Source organism: Sinohyriopsis cumingii, chromosome 13 (assembly GCF_028554795.1).
Source record: "Sinohyriopsis cumingii isolate HCF-2022 chromosome 13, ASM2855479v2, whole genome shotgun sequence".
Taxonomy (NCBI): domain Eukaryota; kingdom Metazoa; phylum Mollusca; class Bivalvia; order Unionida; family Unionidae; genus Sinohyriopsis; species Sinohyriopsis cumingii.
In genome coordinates this window covers 41,451,006-41,472,923 of record NC_142973.1, presented here as the reverse complement: position 1 = coordinate 41,472,923, position 21,918 = coordinate 41,451,006, and the positions used below count along the sequence as shown (strand labels likewise).

Sequence of the window (21,918 nt, the reverse complement as noted above, 5' to 3'; positions counted from 1 at the left end):
CATATTGTCTTGTGTGTCTTCCCTACTTACTGTAATCTGTTCCATATTGTCTTGTGTGTCTTCCCTACTTACTGAATCTGTTCCATATTGTCTTGTGTCTTCCCTACTTACTGAATCTGTTCCATATTGTCTTCTGTGTCTTCCATACTTACTGTAATCTGTTCCATATTGTCTTCTGTGTCTTCCCTACTTACTGTAATCTGTTCCATATTGTCTTGCGTGTCTTACCTACTTACTGAATCTGTTCCATATTGTCTTGTGTGTCTTCCCTACTTACTGTAATCTGTTCTATATTGTCTTGTGTGTCTTCCCTACTTATTGTAATCTGTTCCATATTGTCTTGTGTGTCTTCCCTACTTACTGAATCTGTTCCATATTGTCTTGTGTGTCTTCCCTACTTACTGTAATCTGTTCCATATTGTCTTGTGTGTCTTCCCTACTTACTGTAATCTGTTCTGTATTCATCTTGATTGTCCTACCAACTTACTGAATCTGTTTTATATTGTCTTGTGTGTCTTTCCTACTTACTGAATCTGTTCCATATTGTCTTGTGTGTCTTCCCTACTTACTGTAATCTGTTCCATATTGTCTTGTGTGTCTTCCCTACTTACTGAATCTGTTCCATATTGTCGTGTGTCTTCCCTACTTACTGAATCTGTTCCATATTGTCTTGTGTGTCTTCCCTACTTACTGTAATCTGTTCTATATTCATCTTGATTGTCCTACCAACTTACTGAATCTGTTTTATATTGTCTTGTGTGTCTTCCCTACTTACTGTAATCTGTTCCATATTGTCTTGTGTCTTCCCTACTTACTGTAATCTGTTCCATATTGTCTTGTGTCTTACCTACTTAATGAATCTGTTTTATATTGTCTTGTGTGTCTTCCCTACTTACTGTAATCTGTTCTATATTCGTCTTGTGTGTCTTCCCTACTTACTGTAATCTGTTCTATATTGTCTTGTGTGTCTTCCCTACTTATTGTAATCTGTTCCATATTGTCTTGTGTGTCTTCCCTACTTACTGTAATCTGTTCTATATTCATCTTGATTGTCCTACCAACTTACTGAATCTGTTTTATATTGTCTTGTGTGTCTTCCCTACTTACTGTAATCTGTTCTATATTCGTCTTGTGTGTCTTCCCTACTTACTGTAATCTGTTCTATATTCATCTTGATTGTCCTACCAACTTACTGTAATCTGTTTTATATTGTCTTGTGTGTCTTCCCTACTTACTGTAATCTGTTCCATATTGTCTTGTGTCTTCCCTACTTACTGTAATCTGTTCCATATTGTCTTGTGTCTTCCCTACTTACTGTAATCTGTTCCATATTGTCTTGTGTCTTACCTACTTAATGAATCTGTTTTATATTGTCTTGTGTGTCTTCCCTACTTACTGTAATCTGTTCTATATTCGTCTTGTGTGTCTTCCCTACTTACTGTAATCTGTTCTATATTGTCTTGTGTGTCTTCCCTACTTATTGTAATCTGTTCCATATTGTCTTGTGTGTCTTCCCTACTTACTGTAATCTGTTCTATATTCATCTTGATTGTCCTACCAACTTACTGAATCTGTTTTATATTGTATTGTGTGTCTTCCCTACTTACTGTAATCTGTTCTATATTCGTCTTGTGTGTCTTCCCTACTTACTGTAATCTGTTCTATATTCGTCTTGTGTGTCTTCCCTACTTACTGAATCTGTTGAATCATCTTGTGTGTCTTACCAACTTACAGTAATCGGCTATAGTCTTATATATCTTCCCTACTAACTGCAATCTGTTCTATATTTGTCTTGTATGTCCTCCCACCAAATGTAATTAAAGACTTGTATAGATGTTCTGCACTTTCTGATATGCATGTAATTTACATACAGGCAGTTTCTTGTTATACTGGCCTTCAGAATATCTACTGGCTTTCCAGAGGCTGCAACCATTTAAGACCAGATACTGGGCAGTGACAGCAGGTGGCCAAAGGCAAACAGAAAAAAGTTTACAGGTGGTCTAAGCTAACATGTTCTTTGCCAGGCCTGATATTCACTAACTTTTAAATCTAAAGGCACATTACCATTGCTCAAACTCAGGACTTCTTAAAAAACTTCTTACCAACAACTGCATCAATTTACATGCAATAAGATGACCTGTAACACATTTAGGTCCAAAACATGTCTTGCGTAGATACTTCATTTCATCAAAATAAAATAAATATCATGATTTTAACAGGCTAAGTATTATTTGTGTGTGACAGCTCACCAAGTTGCGATGTTCTGTGAGTATCAGGCCAGGTTTGCAAGTCTGAGCAACTTCAGCATATGGCATATTCTCATGGCATAAAAGAAAAACAAAGAATATACCAACAACACCCACCCACCTTCTTGATAAAGGGAAACTTTGTCCCCAAAATGCTACCTTGTGGAGTACTGAACACTAGAACTGATTTATTAGCTTAAGTGTAATAAAAAGACAGCTAGAACTGCGTAAAATGCAATTTTACATTTCTGTTGCTGATGGTACCAATGAGGTAGTTTTATTAACTGTTGGGAAACTGTTACTCAAGCAAGGAAGAATATCTGAAATGAATTTCAAATGCACATGAAATAAGTCATGCTTAACATTCACTCCTTGTGTGATACACTGCAGATGAAGTATCTCCCTCTCTATTAAACTAAATCTATCTACAAGCTATGGAACACTGCCTATGGCATATAAACTATTCTGGTTCTCTATTTGAGATTTTTTCTTCATAAAATAAAAGGTTTAAAGAGAGAACCAGTCCACAAATCCCCAGAACCCCTTTGCCATGGGTGATGTGTGAGTTCCATTCTGACGTAATGTTTCTGTCCAACATGCTGAACTACCTGTTAGATCATGTTAATTTCATTAAATATGTATGTCTGTACAGTCAAACATCAATGGTTTTCTCAGATTTGAAGAAAAGATCTTTGCGTGAAGATCTGTTGATTGCCGATTAACAATAATTATCAGGGCTTGAAAAAAGGCCTACTTGCCCATAATCAAAATTTTTATGAAAATGTACAACGATATGAACTTTTTCATCTTCTACACAATATTCTGGGAAAGTTACTAAAATTTTATTTGCTCATACAAAATATTCAACTTGTTACAAATCTGTCCAAACCTGATGATAAAAGAATTAAAAAAGCAGCTCAAAATATAATTATGACCATCCAGAAAGGTAAATGAAACTTTCTGTATAACTGATATACAGATAATTGATGTTTAACTGTAACTATGGTTTTCCTATGACATAACAAAGCATAGCATCCAAGAAGACACGATCAGCTGAGGAATAATATCTAATGACTGATTTAAAAAGCGTTTCTTAACAGAGTGCACAAAGAATTTCCAGTCGCTATCAAGTATATTAAATGGAAACATAATAAAATAATTCAAATGCAAGAAAACTGGAAATGATGAATATGGTAACAAGTATTTTGAGCAAGCAGGATTTGAGATTATTTACTTTCATTTCCAGCATTGCTGCCATTCAATGATCACAAGCATTCTGCTGAACACAATATCTCCCCCATAAATGGTATGAATATGATACAGCTTTCTGATTAAACAAATAAAACAGAAGCTCATAGCATATCTGGATAGACAGGAAGTAATATTTTTTAGTTAAATACAGCAACTGGTGCAGAAGATATGTGACTTTCAAAGCCAGCAACCTGGCACCTTGACACTGTGGTCACCAATGCCATCATCACCGTCTCTTCCAGAAAAGTGATATGTACACTGCACCATTCATGTGTGAGATATACCCCCCAAAGTATTAGTCTATAAACTTGGTTATCCTGATTAATAAAAGAGTATAATTTATGTCTGAACATCTCTGTATGGGACACTAGAAATTCTTTGTTTTACTATCTCCTGATTATAAAATAATAGAAAATGTAAGGTCAAAATATGTTCTAATATTCTCACTGTTCTTCTTGGAGCTATAAGCTACTGCTAAATCTATTATTAAAGCATGAGAGAGAAAAGCAGCTAGCAAGAAAAAGTTAATCACCCGCTTGGCTTGAAGTATCTTGATTTGTGCATGGAAATGTGGATGATTTCATCTGTCGCTTAGGCTCATTAATTGCCCATGCTTTAAGCAAACAGAATACAGACGACAAGGTTATAATATGGTTAATGAAGAAAAAAATTACAGGAAAACAATATTCTACCTCTGACAGTAAAAAAATAAAATGCAACATGTCTCAAAAAAAATATTCATGTACCATTACACCTATGTGTGACCCTACAATGAGATATTACATAGAATAAAGAGCACTAAAAAAACTACTTCTGCCACCACTAAATTTATATATGGGACAGCTCCAACCAACGATCAATAAAACAAACTGGGCACATTCATCCAAAAGAACATAATACAAACAAGCTCTCATTTTCACAAACATACCCAGACCTAAGAGCAAACATATGAAATGAAGAAGACAAGTTATATTATATCTTGTATTAGATCTGTCCTATATTCTTTGCAGATAAGTGTATAGCCAGGACTTCAGACCTGCCAACTAAAACAACCCCTACATTACAGACATAGATAACAACTGCACAATATATGAAACTGTTATTGTGATGGTCAAATTTTCATCTGGATTTGGTCAAAATCTAGGTTTTTCATACAAGATTTTGTGAAGCTGGTCAGCAAACCCAGACTAAATTACAGGGGGTGCCTCAGACACTTTAATCTATCCATTTTATTCACACAAAATGAACATGATCATGACTGCTTTTACTAGCATAGTCTAAATATGTGGATGAACAAACAAAAACACAATAAAGGCAACAGGTAAAATCAGCCTCTTAAACATTAAAAACCAAGGGCACAAAAGCACAGAAAAAAATGTTCACCAAAAACATGTAAAAGAAGCAGGAAAGGCAAAATAATAAACAAAACCTTTCTCCAGGATTAACCCATTTAATGCACATGTAGTATGGGTGCAGAAAACAGTTTCACATATGATAAATGCTACATATGACTTGTAACCTGAAAGGCACCTTGATTTACAGTCATTGCTGCCCAATCTAAGCAACATACATAATGTATACAAGAAGGCCCAACTCTTCTGTTAGTTTCGGACAATGACAGTGTTGAAGAAGGAATGACAGCAAATAAGCAGCAATGAGATGAACTGTTGCAGATTTACATTTGGATATGGTTATGAACACTAAAAATGAATACCTTGAGATTAGACTTAGAACACTTGACCTTTTTGGGGGTTAAACTGTGGAAGTGAATGTTAACTTCTTTATTTTTTGTTGCAACACAGTTTTAAATCTTCAATATTGTCTGAATTGTAAGACTGGGATAAGCATCATCAAGCAATTTTCCACCACTGAAACAGGCATAGCATATTCAAGGGTAATACTTATTTTAACAATAAAAAGGATATCAAATGTTTTCTAAGACATTCATTTTTTTGTAAATCTTAAAATTATATTTAGTTTCTGAGTCAATAACATTTAAACTCCTGGTGATCCTGATGAATAACATTCTAACTTTTTTATCACTAGTCAAAATTATCTTTTTATTTGTTTTGTGGGTTTTAATAGCACTTTTTGCATATTATTGGCAATACGTGCCAAGGAAATGGGAGATAACTGCATTTCAAAAAGACACACCAAAACAACCAACCAGGGCTGGCCATGGTGATTATCAAACCTGTAGCCTTTTAAAATCATAAACTGAACATAAACTTTGCTGTTATATTACAGGGATCATACACCTTTGGTGTCACAAAATCCAAGGACTTTTGAAGAACTTTTTCTAATTTTCTCAAGGACCCCGATGCCCAGTGCACTTTAGGTATATTTATCAGTAGCCATTTAAAGGATTAGTGAGAATGCTATAATTTCCTGACAAGGGGCTTCCTAATATTTGTGCAATAGGCTTGAGACTTTATGATAACTTTTAATATCTGCTGTCGTGAGATCAATCATCGAAATTTTACAGGTACATTTACAAATCAATGTAAACACAGTGTGTAGCAAGCAGCCTTTCTGTTAACAGGAATACAGCCGTAATTTATCCCCAAAGTTTGGTCACGACTCCAAAAAAGTCAATAATAGACTTCCAGCAGATTTCAAAATTTTAAATGGTATGCCGAAAATTACAAGTTTAGACATACAATAAGAACAAATTGTGACTATTTTTGTGCATATTTTCATTATCTTTTGTTTCGAGAGTTTGAACAGGTGATTCACCATGATTTAAAAAAGTACAAAGATGTACTGCTGCCACAGAAAATCAATCGACGAAGAAGAATGATCATTGGAAAAGATTCAGACACTTTTTAATGCTCTCTATAATCAGGTTCGTGCGCAATAATAGATATCTGATTGGTCTGGTGTTATAAACTACCCAACAGCAAACAGTTTTATTTTGACTACATGACGTAATGGTAAGAAAAGAAACTTTTGTACATTCACTTGTTGATTAATTTTATATTTTTCAAGGAAAGAGTATTATTTTCAAGCACTTTTCAAGGTAAAAATGATTTTCAAGCACTTTTCAAGGATGAAGAGAAATTCAAGTACTTTTTAAGATGCAGTGTAAACCCTGTATTAGAATGAGAAAATTTATACTTTTATGAATAAGGACCTATATGCCTAGGATGAAAGCAGATCTATAAATGAATGTGTTTTCCATCCATATCAACACTATATTTGTTAGTATAGATAAAAATAAAACTACTAAGACATCAAAAATGATCATACTGGCATTCCTCTAAAAGAAATGCTATGGAGAACAAATTATTACTATAAATCTATACATTACAGGTAATTCTGACAGAACTTGTTGATATGTGGGAGGAAGTGAAGCACAAACATTAAGAAGCAGGTATGCACACGTCCTAAACAAAGACAAACCAAAAAAATCAACTTTGCAACAAAAGGCTTAAGAGATTAGAAAGATTCTGCTCCAAGAAATCAACAAAGACAAGATAACAGGAGTGCTAGTATCAGCTACTGTAACAGAAAAACAAGGCCGTGTCTCCCATTTTTTCTGAGACAACCATTTTCAGCAAATAATGTGCAAACAATTGTAACAAGAGTGCTTCAAATAGTACTGAAAGGAAATTTGAAAAGCACGAAAATATATATTTTTTTGCAGTACAAAACATTGTGCTACCAGAGACTTCAAAAGAGGTAAACTCAAAAGAAGCAAAAGCAAACATCTGCAAGGTTTTCTCTGGATGAGAGAGAATATGGGAGTGCAACCAACCATACATCAAGCTAAGCACCAAAAGCCCCATTGAAAAGTGACAACAACCATATTTTTCCACCAATCACCTTCAAGTTCATCCTTTACTGCGAGCTTCATGCTTCGTGACTTCCTGAACTGATAACGAGGCTGGTTTGCCTCCGAGTCTAGGTGTTCAGTCATGCTTTGGCTCATAATGCCACTCTTCCGCATTTTGAACACCTCACTTTCCAACACAGGGAAAGATTTTCGAAATTGCTCCCTTTCAGGGCCTGTAATATGTGTTCAGTTTTACTACAGTAGCAATGATGAACTCCAAAAAGCTATTAAATTTTAAAGCAAACTATGAAATATGACTTTGCTGCTACAGTGGTAAGGTATGTACAAAACACATAAATCTTTCAAAGTGGACAGCAATGTCAAGTTGATAAACAAAGTACGTGAATTCTTTCAAATGGACAACATAAAGCCTGATTTTGCAATATATTTTGTGTATTATCAGAAACCTATCCAGCTGTTACCAATTTTCACACATTTTCTAAAACACTGATATATTTTCATTTATTCCATTTATATAAAAAATTCACCTTTATACAATTACTATACTTTAAACAGCCTATCTCCTCCACTTATCACAATCTCAATTTACCCTGGCTTTAAGCAGTCAATCCACCTTAAAACCATGTCAAATTACCTATGCTTTAAATAGTCTATCCCCATTAAACATGTCAAATTACGAATGGTTTAAACAGTCTATCCCCTTTTAACCACAATGTCAAATTATCTACACTTTAAACAGTCTACCACCATTAACCACCCTCTCAAATTAACTACACTTTAAAGAGTCTACCACCATTAACCACCCTGTCAAATTCCCTACACTTTAAACAGTCTATCATCATTTACCACAAGGTTAAATTACCAATGCTTTAAATAGACTATCCCCATTAACTAGTCTTAAATTACCTACACTTTAAACAGTCTACTCCCATTAGGCAAAAAAGATGTGTTTCTGGTCAGCTGATGGTCCCTGCCCTCATTGCTGACCCTAGCACTTTTAGCACTTTTCAAACCCATGGTTTAAAAAAGAAAGAAAAAAAATCGCAAAAAAAGTCACTTTAAACAGTCGATCCCCATTAATCACCATGTCAAATTACCTATGCTTTAAACAGACTATCCCATTTACCATAATGTCAAGCATGCAAAACCTATTTCTTCTTTTTATCAATATATTGTTGTCACATCATCATAATAGTCACATAATTTTGCTTTTCTACAGCATGGGCTGAAATGTTAGGCAAAAAAGATACTTCGCAGTCTTAAGCATTGTTTAGGGAAGATGCTAATATTAAAGGCACTTACCTATGCAAATATTTCCAGATTTATTTTAAGGCAAACAAAGTAAGCAGAATTAAGCAAAGAGCCCAGATTTACAACTGTTGAAAAAGTTGTTAAGCAGCAGTGTTCACCTAAAAATACCTCTATTAAAATACCACACGCCACTTTGATCACCAAGACTAGTCAACATGTGACTTGCACTTGGACTGGACCTTTTTTGTTTTTGTTTCAAAGGGTAAAATATTTCCAAAATCAGTGAATCTTGACATAGGGTGAATTTGATTTGAACAATTACTATCTCTAACTGCACTCTGAAAACATTCATAAATGTTCAGAGTGAGTAATATCATTCCTGACTCTAAATAACATTAATATTTGTTAAAAATTGAACACACATAATATTTGCCTAAAAAAAAACAGATCACTTTACCCAGTCAATAATATCATTCAATTTTAAACTCACCTACAATGCTCCCTTGACGATTTTTCAACATGCTAGGCTTAACAAGCTGATCACCTTGCACAGAACTGTACAAATCTGATTCAGGTGGTGGGGCTGATAATGGCACAGGTGGCGGAGAGGGAGAGGAAGCTCGTTCACTATCGGATGGATGGTGGTATGGCATTGGTTGATCATACAAAGGCTCCGAGTCTTCTGTACTTTGGCTGCAGAACAAAAGAGTACATGCAAGATATGTATACACAAATTATATTCATTAAAAAAAAGGAGAGCCCCATTTTAAGATTACTTTCATGACCTTCCATGATTAACATGCTGAACAATAGTATCATATACAGTACACTGCACACCTACCATGTGGTAAATGATATTATACTTCTTTTATGCAAAACCTTCTTTCATTGGTTGGACAGTAGAGTAGCTCAGATTGTGACCTTCGACCTTTTAACCCCAAAACAAATGGGTGTCTTTCTCATCTCAAGATGCAAGCCATCAATAAAATTTAGTCAAAGTAACTGATAAAGAACAAAATATTCTTTATGGAAACCGTTTCTCTTCTTCAAGTCAGTAGCCATGATCTTTGACCATTTGACCTGAAATCAATATCCCAAATGCAAACCATTTATGAAGTCTGGTCAAAGTACTGTATCTAGTACAGTGCTCCACCTCTTATATGGGCACACCTTCTGCACCAGGAAAGTGGCCTTATAAGATGGGTGGCCTTTCCAGAGGGGGACTACATTGTGTGAGAAGTATATGTAATGTGTGTAGTAAGAAAGCTACATACTTCAAAGCATACTTCAAAGCATTTAACATCTTCATCTAATATCATCGTTTCAAGATAACAATACTGATTAAAAGGTTCTTCTCGTCTTAAGAATAGACTTAATTCAACTAAATGTACAATTATAGTTCTTATTCTTGATGTAAGCGTGATATTCAACCAACTGGAGTAGCAATAAAAAGAATTTCATGATGTTAATGTAGCAGCCACACTGAATGTCAGAGTGATGCCATTTTCATTAAGGACCAACCAGAAATTGCAAAAAGTCTTTCAGTGAAAAAAAACCCCTAGCCAACCCATGACATATATGCGTGTCAAGTTTCATACATTCCTCCAAGTAGCTTAGTATCGATGGATAGACAATGGACAAATGACCATTAGAGCTTAAAAATAAAAAAAAGAACAAACACTGTTAACAGAATTTGTCCATCTTTCACAAGAAGCATTCTAGCAATGAGGACTTTCAAAGTACATATGTGCCATCAAATATGGATGAAGATGTCAAAACAAGGTATTCTATGTAGATGTCAACTAGGTAAAAATTATCAGGCTACCTTGACCTCTGGTTAGTAACGACATCCATATATAATGATGGTTTGGTATCAATTGTATAAAATTTAAATCCCTCTATGCCAAGATGCTATGCCAAATTCCGCAAAATTCTATTTATGAGAAGACATCATTCATTAGTTTATCTACTTTTAGTAATGGCTAATATATTTTATGGTACATTACCATCATTTGAAAACTTCATGCTAGGATACTTCTGACAAATTCTGCTGAGCTGTCTGTGAGAAGTTGTCTAATGCTTGTTGTCTATACTTAAAATATCATCCATTTTGGATGACATATAGCAACCACAGAACAGATTTGAAACACCCTGATGCCAGATAGCTCATGTAAAATCATGTACAAATTGGTAAAGTAATTCTTGCTAAGAAGCTGTGAACAGATGATGCAGGCCAGACGAAGGACCATACAATCACTTAACTTGGACTCATAACTAAATGATGTAAAAGGGCAGTAAAGTGGACATAAATTAGTCAACAAATAAGATCATGGGTTAATCGAGCTATTCCAGACCTGTTACTGGTGCTACTCTTGTTTGTGTTGTAGTTAGGAAGCGGTGCTGGTGGTCGTCCAATCATGCGGTCATATGCTGGTGGTGGACTAGGTTCCTCAAAGTACATTCCTTCAGAGTCATCCCCATCTCGTCGCTCCCAAATCTCTTTTAGGAATGGGCCATACACCTGAAGTGCTGCTGTTAAAGGAAATGGGTAAAGAAAAAATGAATTACAAATGAGAGCATTCTATAGGTTTCTTTTATTATGCTATATATAAGATATTCTCAAATTTTCATCGAGAGACTTTACAACAAAAGGTCTTGTGCAAAACTTATTTTATTAGTGGCATTGACCTTTGACCCCAAAACAAAGACCAATTCTATACTCTACAAGCAAGCCCACCACAAACTTTGATCAAGGTATTTTGTCTAGAAATGCATAAACCACTTTACTTTTTTCAGTCACAGCAATCTTGACCCTTGACATTCTGACCCCAAAATATATAGGCTTCTTCCTTAACCCAAGTGTATGCCATTCACAAAGTTTGGTCCAAGTCTTTAATGTAGCAATGTAGCGCTTATGTTATTGTGCATAAACTAATTTTCTAATTTCAGTCACTGTAAACATGAAATTTGACCGTTAGATTCAGAAACTGGACAGGCATCTTCCTACCAAGTGCAAGCCACGAACAATGTTCAGTCCAAGTATGTGATGTAGACCTAATATTATTGTGCAGAACAATTTTTATTATTTCAGTCAGTTTCTCGTATGTTAGTGGTTCTTCCCAGGTTTTCCTGGGTTCATCCTTCATCAGATATACTGGTTGCCATGTATAGTATATCACATGCTGAAAATGGCATTAAAATCCCCAAAAGACAAAACAAACATCATTCAATGACCTTGACATTTAATCTTTTGAACCCCAAACCAATAGGATCCTTTCTGACCCCAAGTGCAAGATATTCACATAGTTTGGTAACTGAAGCAGATGGAGAACTTGAGTTATTGTGCAGAATGATTTTCCTTTATTAAGTTACCTTGACCTTTAAACCCTTAAATCAAAAGGGCTCTTCCTTACCCCATGTGCAAAGGCTTCAACAAAATCTGATAACGGTAGAGAGCTGATTGACCTTGACCTTTGAGCTTTTGAGCAGAAAAATGACATAGTTCCTTCTTACCCCAAATGCAAGCCAGAAGCAAACTTTGTTAACTGTTGATATAGGACAACTCAAGTTATTGTGCAGGAACAAAACTGGTCAGACAGCTGGACAATGTCCTAACATACTATACTTTACCTTATGGCAGGTGTATAAAAACTATTCGAAGATAAGGAATTGAATTAGCTTCTGAAAAAAACAAGTAATACTGCATACAATGAAAACTGCACAATTTCTTATTAGGTACAGTTAAGAAATTATTCTCTATTTACCAGTAGCATTTGATTTATTCATGATAACTGGTTCTAAAATAACATTTCCAAAATATACTGAGAATTACCATTAGCATTCCTTCAATCCTGATGAAAGAAAAAGGTTGCAAATAATTTTCACTTAATTTCAAAGTATTTTGGCAAAGTCAAACACACTGCAGCTGCAGCAGAACCTTGAAATACTAAATAGTTTTCATCCCATGTAAGTTGTTGAAAAACGTAAGATGTTCATGGCAAAGATTCTGCAAACCACTTATAATCTGCAAATAGCACTGTTAAACATTGCTTTTCTCCCAAGCACCTTTTTGAAATGGCACTTTGCTGTTAAATATCAGATCCCATATTCACTAAAATCCTAAATTTGAGTGAACATGCAAGCATGGTTTCTTTGAATTACATCAATGACATTTTCTATTAACTCTCGACATCTGATAACATCCGTAACCTTAGTACATTTCAGTGTTCAAAATTTTTGACTTATAAACAATAATGCAAAATAATGAATATATAAAAAATTTCACCTGAAATAAGTTTCATAAATATGAGACGAGGTAAGATCAAGAAACAGCATACCAATTCAAACAGAAAATAATGACTTAAAAATAGGTATCTATTGCATGAGATAAATACCTATTTTCAATATTGAGATGTTTACCTGTAGTATTTTGATTCTAACACAGCTAATACATACAATTCAGCTTATTTTCACCTAATTCACTATCTGACCTAGTACTAATGCACAAGAACCATTTCACTCAACCACTGACTGTGTACTTGTGATGGTGTCTGTATCTTTAGTTATATGTGCATGTGTGTGTGATTTGGATTTTTAACGTAGCTTTAACAATTTTTCAGTCATATCGCTACAATGTCTGCAGTGTGACAATTTTGAGTGGTGTTAATACAAAACTACTACTGCAGAAATCAGCCAAGCCGAGATAATCATGTGAAAAATCAATTCAGTGTGGATTGTACATTGAAAAAAAAACGTACAATCATAAGATTTTATTCCTCTTAAACAGACAGGAAAATTTTTCACACTGATCCTAACTTTGCGGCTGTTCATTATACTAACATTCCACAGGATGTATCTGAAAGCCTAAGTGCTAATTACATTTACCTGCATATATTAAGCTGAAAAGATTGTTTTACAACACAAAAAATACGTAATAAAATGTTTTCATGTTCATCATTTTAGAACATATTTTGAGTATAATATATGAGACAAATGTTCACAATTAGGAATTCAGGAAGAAGCGGTGGACACTTTTTAAAATGTTTGCTCCATTAAGTTCAGAGACTTCAAAATTGACCTACCGCAGTTCCAATATACTATCATGATGACTTGTACATTGTTCTACCAACCACCAATATACAGAATTAAACTTACTTTTGTGATGGAAGCTAGCTGTGGCCTCCATAATTCGAGCATGAACACACTGTGCCAACTCTTTCCCAGCAGTGAGGTACTGATTGCTTTCATTCAAATTGGTATCTCGCTCTACAAAAGGTATCAGCAACATAGGAGCTGGTATCAACACCTCAGCGAATGCCCTGAGAAAAGGAACATGTTACTGTACAGACAATGGTAAAAGAACCTGCATTTACACACACTAACATATTAAAAGCTCACCCAGCTGCCAACTTAAAAAAGACCCAGATCTACCATCAATTAATTTGCTGTTTGATTGGAAACAGGAGTCACTATGGCATACACAACTGTAAAAAGTCACTCAATATTAACAAAAGGGATGGCAAAACATCAGCTCTTATCATCCATGTTTCGCTACGAAACAATCTGTATGATTTTCATGCTGAACCCTTATCTTTTCTAAACTAATGGCCCCAAACAACAAAAAAAAGGAAGGAGGAAAGAAGGGAGAAAGGATATTTTCAGAATAAAGGAGATATGAAATCAAGAACTAAATGTAAGGCTTGAAAATATTATGTCAAAATTTGGTGCATTGGGATGAGTTTTCAACTAATTTTATTTAAAAATCAGCATGAATCCTGCAAATTGCATATTCTAGAATAGACACTAAACAACCAATTATAATGTTATTTCACATTATTAAATTGCCTGTTGTTGTCTTTCTGCACTTTTATGATACTACCATAAAGGGACATTTCCCAGCATAAAGCACTCTCTAAATGGTGATTAAATGTAATACATGTAATAAAAACAAAGCACTCTCTAAATGGGGATTAAATGTAATACATTTAATATAAACAAAGCACTCTCTAAATGGGGATTAAATGTAATACATTTAATATAAACAAAGCACTCTCTAAATGGGGATTAAATGTAATACATTTAATATAAACAGAGCTCTCTCCAAACAGAGATAAACATGATTACTACACATCATGATCAATAAACAGACATGTACGTGTACCTGTAGAGTCATTAGTGTACAACAAACCGATCCCAAAATACAAAATAAAATTACATACAAGAAATTTTATTTAACATTGGTGGTCAAGGTACAAAATACATAAAACACAATGAACTACTTTACATACATAACAAAAATAGTTCCTAATTCAGCAGAGAATATACATTTACATGCAAACAATACACATATCCACATTACAACATCAACGACATCATCAGATTAAAAGTCATTAAAGTATTTGAGATGCAAATAAACAACTGTGAAAAGTCAATGACAAATGGAATGTAGGCCACCAGTGACCAAATTTTGGGGTTATGGTGTCACACACCACATAAAATCAACACAAAGGTATATAAATCAACAAGTTGTTGTTGTTTGGGGTTTAACACCATTTTTCAGCACAGGATTGGTTACACAAGGTGGTCAGTGTAATCGGTGGAGGAAGAACCCGGGATAACCCTGGGAAGAACCACCAACCCATAAGAAGCTACTGGCAAGCTTTCTCACGTACCGACATTAGTTTAGCACACTGAATGAAGTGAAAGGACAATAATCTGGAGCAGTAAGTGCTTCAGACCACTCAGGGCCCCAATTCTAAAAGTAAAATGGCCTAAAAGCATAGCTCAAAGTCATTTAATGATGAAATACAGGTCATAGTAGCCACTTTTTTAATGTGGTTATGAAGTACTCAAAATAATGGATTCATAGACAAAGGCATGCAAAGAAAATCATGATCAAAATTAGTGTGTGTGTGTGTGTTTGATTTGGATTTTTAACGTAGCTTTAAAAAAAAATCAGTCATATTGCTACGATGTCTGCAGTGTGACAGTTTATAATGATGTCTAGCACTGGGGCCACAGACATACAGCATTAAGTCCCACCCAGTCACATTATCCTGAAACCAGGCTGACCAGTCCTAACACTAACCTCTTAATGCTGAGGTTAAGTGAGGCTGCTGTTAGTACCATTTTTCTAAGTCTTTGGTATGACTTGGCCAGGGGATCGAACCCACAACCTCCCACATCCAAGGCGGACGCTCTAACCACTAGGCCACTGGAGCAGTACTCAAAATTAATAAAAGAAATCTTGATGTATCACTTAAGGTCAAAACAGTGTTTTGATATCTGACTAGCGGAAGTACTAGTTGCAATGAATTATATGCATTATAAGCAGACCTGCTTTGTATTATTACTTTAATAATGTCTTTTGTATCAAATCAAATAAAGAGGGTTGAATAAAAGAAAAGTTAAATGGAATGCATATCTCCTGTCTGCTAGTGGACACAATGCTGTGTCAGGTCAACTTATTTCAACTGATCAATCAAACACCCATACATTACACTGTGAAAATAATATAATTAAACTACTTTAAATTAGCCACTCAGGGCCCCAACTAGAGCTTCTAAATTGGCAGATATTTCGTGAAATAAATGTCCCCTGTTTCTGTAGAAAATGATCTTGTTTGGCTGTAAATCAACAACAACAAAACGCAGTTATTCAATACACAATGGCTTTTTTTGGCATGCACACGTGATGGTTGTTGAAAACAGTCTGAATAATGTTAATGATCTTTAAGAGGTTGGATATCTTGAAAATCAAATCTGAACACAAAAACAAACAACTTCATTAGAAAAAGCTCTATATTGACAATGTTTGAAACACATTTATAAAACGAGTATTCAGCAATTAAACAGCTGAGAGCCCTGTTGTCACCCCCCCCCCAGTTTTTTCAATGTCCAGTGAGGATAGCATTACTGACTTTTTGGAAGGTCCCTCAGTAACATGCGCCCTTGCCTATAGTGTGGTCTATGTTTCTGGCCCGCAGTATGTGTGATTTATTGAGGAAGAGGTGTAAGTGCTGCTGGGTACACCTTTTCACTTGAAATAAAAAAACAACCAACCTTCACTCTCATCAAATATAGATCCTTTCCCTCTGTGCCCATTTAAATACATTTTTAACCACATTAAAAAAATCCTTAGTAACCGATGCATTCCTTCATTACAGCATAACATAAATTTATATACATGGTGGGAGCCAATAAATAAAGTTGCACAAAAAATCTATCCCATGGTTCAAATTGGTCCTGTGGTTTTTGATAAGCTGAAAACTGCAAATGTTGACAGATGAATGACAAAAGCAAGTCATGTCATAAGCTCATTTGGCCAGGTGAGCTAACAATCCATGAATATGGGTATTATAATTCTACAACTTATGAAAGGTTTGATGTGCAACTATACCAAGTTTAATGTCAAACACTGTATTTACAAGTTTATGAGTTACATACAAAAAACAAAATTAATAATGATCCCCTTTTCTGACCCTAAAGTGACAACTATGAAATTAGATACCCATGCACCTTGAGCAAAATATTTACAGCCCATACACTTAGAGTTACATATAAGCCTGATTTGGAACCTGGACCAGACTGAAAAAAGTGATGTGCAACACACCTCGTTATGACGTGCCAATACCAAAAAAGTATCCTACTTATATCTATGTAATTTCTTCAAAATTGTATCACGCAAGCAAATTTCTTTAATAAGTGGAGGGAGGTCATCTTGGATAATTGGCAATGGTTATGTTAAAATCAGTATAATTAAAAGCATGATGATGCATAATTGTCCCAAGTGAGGTATGCAAAATTACTGCAATGTAGTTTTGTTATTTTCTTCACAGTTACTATTAATGCATAACTGTGACAATTTTCAAAAGATGCTTTCAAAACTCTAGGGAAACTCCAGGTAAAACATTATTTTCCATCTATCCCTTAATATCATATTCCAACTGCCCTTTATTTTTTCTTCCATATAAATTGCTATTTTCCATTAATCTATATCATGAATAATTGCAATGTATATAGAACAAGTGAACAGCACAAGGAAAATTACAGAAATAATAAAAATCGTTGTAGGTACATTTTTTGCATCATGTTTAATCATTCAGACAAAAAGCTTTTGATTTTTATTTAATGTAAATCAATAATTTTTATTTCCATAGTATATGTCACAGCTCCTTAAGAGTATTTGGTATTTGAAAGCTAGTGAGGTTTTCGAAAGAAAAAATGGATTTCTTTCATTCAGATAACTGTATACATCTGCTTATAAGTCAAGCCCAACTGCAAACAACATGGATCCTAATCTGTCATCTCAAAATGTGCCTGCAGATCAGAGTGTCTGTTGATTGTTCTACTGATTAGTCCTAACAAAATGCACAGACCAAGATCTACTGGTGCACTGTGTGATGGCAAATAGGGATCTGTACATTTTCAGGGTTCTCAACAGATTTAAAAATTGAAGAGTCAGTTGACCCTTGACTCCAAAAATCTCAAGAGTCAAAATTAAAATCTCAAGTCAAAACTGAAAGCTTGAGAGTCATCTCTTTTGAACAGTCATGAGTGTGCTTCCCTGTTATTGGTGGAAACAAATGGTGTTTAAGATTTCTTGTCTGATGCTGAATGAGAAATAAATGTATAGTATTTTGTAAGAAACATACAATCTGAAGTTTATGAAAGTGTTTCTCTTTCTAACTGTGTTCCTGTGTGTATATTTTGTATATGAAACAGAGGATTGTTTTATACTTTATTATATTTTCAACTTCTCAGCATATTCTATTATCAACTGTTCAAATCACTGTATATGAAAATATATACCCACACAACTATGAATGTTATATATTATTCAGATATCAAGGATGTAAATCACAGAATTCTCAGTTCACTTTTCCACTCATTCTTAAATTTTCTCTTATGGGGGAGGGCACCAGACATATACGCCACCCCTCCAATTTTTCTTTAATTTCCTAGCAAATGCTAAATTGACTCTCCTTCTCTTCAGAGCTAACACTATGTTTCTTTTGAGTCTGACAGTCAGAAAATTTATCACCGGCAGGTCATTTCCGAGACTGAGTCAGACAAAATTAAATAATCTTTGCAACATTGTGATCTTAAAGTTCAGATGTAAGCACTGAGTGTTATCCATTCAATTTTTTCTGAATGATTCTTTAATTAAAACGATTGAAGCTTTAAACATTTTGCCAATTTAAGAAAATTAATCACCAATAAAACATAATCCCATGCTCAAAACTGGCTTAACAAGCCAAATATTCTTGTTTTGTCTAACTGATTATAATTTAAAGCGCAATCAAATGCCAATATTTTATCAGAAATGAATCCAGTGCAGTCACTAATGAATCTTAAGTTTTAAACGTTCTGCCAAATGAAGTGAATTAATTGCCAATAACATTATTCAAGTTGGTCCAAACCTTGACAACCACCTTCACGAACTGCCATATGCTCAAATTCTGACCAGATGATTATAATTTATGTCCAATTCTGATATGAGATCAAAGGGGAGTCTATTTGTGTCATAATTGTTTACTCTTTCTCTATCATAAATTTCAAACGTAATATCAAAACAATTCAACCGAATTCAGTTGCAAGTGCTAGCTCTGACCAGTTCATATATATCTTCCATTGGTGCAATATTATTGGCCATCAAAGTGTAAACTGTTCACAAGTAGATGTCAATCAATGCCTCCTACAGTGAATTTGTTATGGATATCATACTCTTAGTAAGAAACTAAGCCGGAGGCAAATCAAGGGTAATTAAGACTGATGCTCCAGCCCAAATTTACATGCGTCAAAGCGATGCACAAGTCAAAATGTTTGCGCATCAAAAATGGGTCATATTTAAATTCAGTGCGTTAAAAACGCAAGGGTATTTGTCTATCGAAAACCCTGAGTTTGTAGTTGGATCTGACTTGTACACCAGTATTTGTGGTTATTTTAAAATATACTGTCATCGCTACGTATAATCCAAATACAGCAACACTGTTTTAAATACAAACATTGATACAGTGTGCCATTTTCCTTTTCCCAGGTGACTACACAAATTTGGATTATTTATTAAGCATAAAATAAAGCCACTTATTAGATGCTTGATCAAATAAAAACATGCGATGGCTAATTGGTGAAGCACAGTTCAAATAAAACCATTCAGTGAATGCTTGGTAAAACACAGATCAAATAAAACCATTCAGTAAATTCTTGATAAAACACAGATCAAATGAAACCAATGAGTAGATGCTTGGAAAAGCACAGATCAAATAAAACAATTCAGTAAATGCTTGGTAAAACACTGATCAAATGTCAGAAACCAATGAGTGGATGCTTGGTAAAGCACAGATCAAATAAAACAATTCAGTGAATCCTTGGTAAAACACAGATCAAATGAAACCAATAATTAAGTGGATGCTTGGTAAAGCAAAGATCAAATAAAACCATTCAGTGAATCCTTGGTAAAACACGGGTCAAATTAAACTAACGAGTGGATGTTTGGTAAAGCACAGATCAAATAAAACCATTCAGTAAATCCTTGATAAAACACTGATCAAATGAAACCAATGAGTGGATGCTTGGTAAAGCACAGATCAAATAAAACCATTCAATGGATACTAGATAAAACAAAATCATTCCAAGGATGCTCAGTAAAAAGCAAATCAAATAAAACACATGATTCTCCCCTGACGTCACATTTCTTTCAATATAACAAAGTTCACAAATGTGTCGAAACACATAAAAAGTTTCTGGATCCTAATATTTGAATCACTACTATGAGAGAGTATGCTGCAAGAAACAAGTCAGGTAATTTGTTTTGAATAATTCAAGGACAACAAACATATGTTAGGCTGATTCCTGTTTTAACTTGAGGACAAGTATGTAGGGGTAGTAAACATCATTTTTGTGATATGATACCTGAAAAAGAAGGAAATAAAACACTGTAATGAATAAGGAAATTATAGAGTAAAACACATTAATAAATGTAATGCTTTGCTGAATCAATCTGCAGTGTGCAAAAACAAGAGACTCTGATACTTCTCACCTGGTTTACATACCTGAAGAGTTCACCATTTTATAAAGCAAGTTAGTATTATAAAAGTTCACCATTTTAAAAAGCAAGTCAGTATTGTAACTACACAACCCTATATAGTCTCCCAAACTATATATCATGTCAATTTTACCAGTTTTACCATAGTGTGATAAAAATTCCATACAAAAGAACGGCTTAATTAACATGCATTGATCTTGGTCATAACTAAATCATCAAAGCTCTTGATGATGTAAATCTATTCTATGAAAACTGGATGAGAAATAAAGTCAAAAGAAAGGTAAAAAGGTCAGGCAATCAGATGCAACAGCACCTCATTAACATGCACAGATCTCACTATACTTAGCTGGTCCAGGACCAGCTTATTTATCCAGTTTGAGTAATATCAGATCAAAATTGAGTCTCCAGAGTGGCAACTGCCTCAGCAAATGAGATACAAGATCAACTGATAAATGAGGATCGATCCTGCCAATAATCAGTCATCCAACATCTTGATGAAATAAGATTATTATACAAGTTTGATAACAATTTGAAATTAAGTCAATAGACTGTTGACAAGTCCATCTAATCACATGCAAGATCATGTCATCAATATGCATAGATCTGCTTCATAGATATATTCATCAGAGATTGTACTGATATATGGACACTTACCAAATTTCATTAAAATTTTATCCAAAACAGTCTCCAGAATGGTAATAAGCTAAGCCAATCAAACTGATGTGGATCTCACTCATCATAAAAGCTTCATCAGATTTTGATGATACACACTTATATTTCAAGTTGATCAAAAAATGATCAGAAATATGGCCTCCAGAGTTGTAGCAAGTTCATCCATCAAATGCAATATAAGCTCATTAATATAAATCATTCTTGCTCATATAAATCATTTGATATCTTGGTAATGGTAGTCTGATACTTGAAAAAAATCAGACCAGAAATATTGCCCACTGCATGGAAACAAAATCAGACCAGAAATATTGCCCACTGCATGGAAACACACTCAGCCATGCAGATGCAAGACAACTTCATTAAAATACATGTATGCAAGGATGGCACTGGCTTTCGCCAAAAAATCAGCAACCTTAATATATTGTCACCAATTTTCAAAATATGTCACCATTTTCATAATACAGTTCTATCTTTTTATCTCAACATCCTCTGGACAAAGGTAATACTGTCAACATAAGCAGCTGTTTATATAAAGGGGGGGGGGACTAAAATTATATTGAAATTAAGCAGTCAAGTGAAAATTTTAAGAACTGACCTGTAGTCTATGATTATAGTACAAGTCACACAGGTCATGTAGGCATTCAACATGGATTATTT

The 21,918-nt window shown here is 34.5% G+C and overlaps 1 protein-coding gene across 2 annotated transcripts in view; it reads right to left on the bottom strand.

Moving 5' to 3' along the window:
- LOC149785280 (rho GTPase-activating protein 5-like) overlaps positions 1 to 21,918 on the bottom strand; it is a 188,509-nt gene that overhangs the window by 84,989 nt on the left and 81,602 nt on the right. For both annotated transcript variants that reach the window (XM_089979150.1, XM_089979151.1), the window contains exons 12-15: positions 13,699 to 13,862; positions 10,899 to 11,076; positions 9,035 to 9,237; positions 4,030 to 4,110 (exon numbers count right to left, since the gene is read on the bottom strand). In XM_089979150.1, coding sequence (XP_089835276.1) covers positions 4,030 to 4,110; positions 9,035 to 9,237; positions 10,899 to 11,076; positions 13,699 to 13,862 — 626 coding nt within the window. The remainder of the gene's footprint in view (positions 1 to 4,029; positions 4,111 to 9,034; positions 9,238 to 10,898; positions 11,077 to 13,698; positions 13,863 to 21,918) is intronic.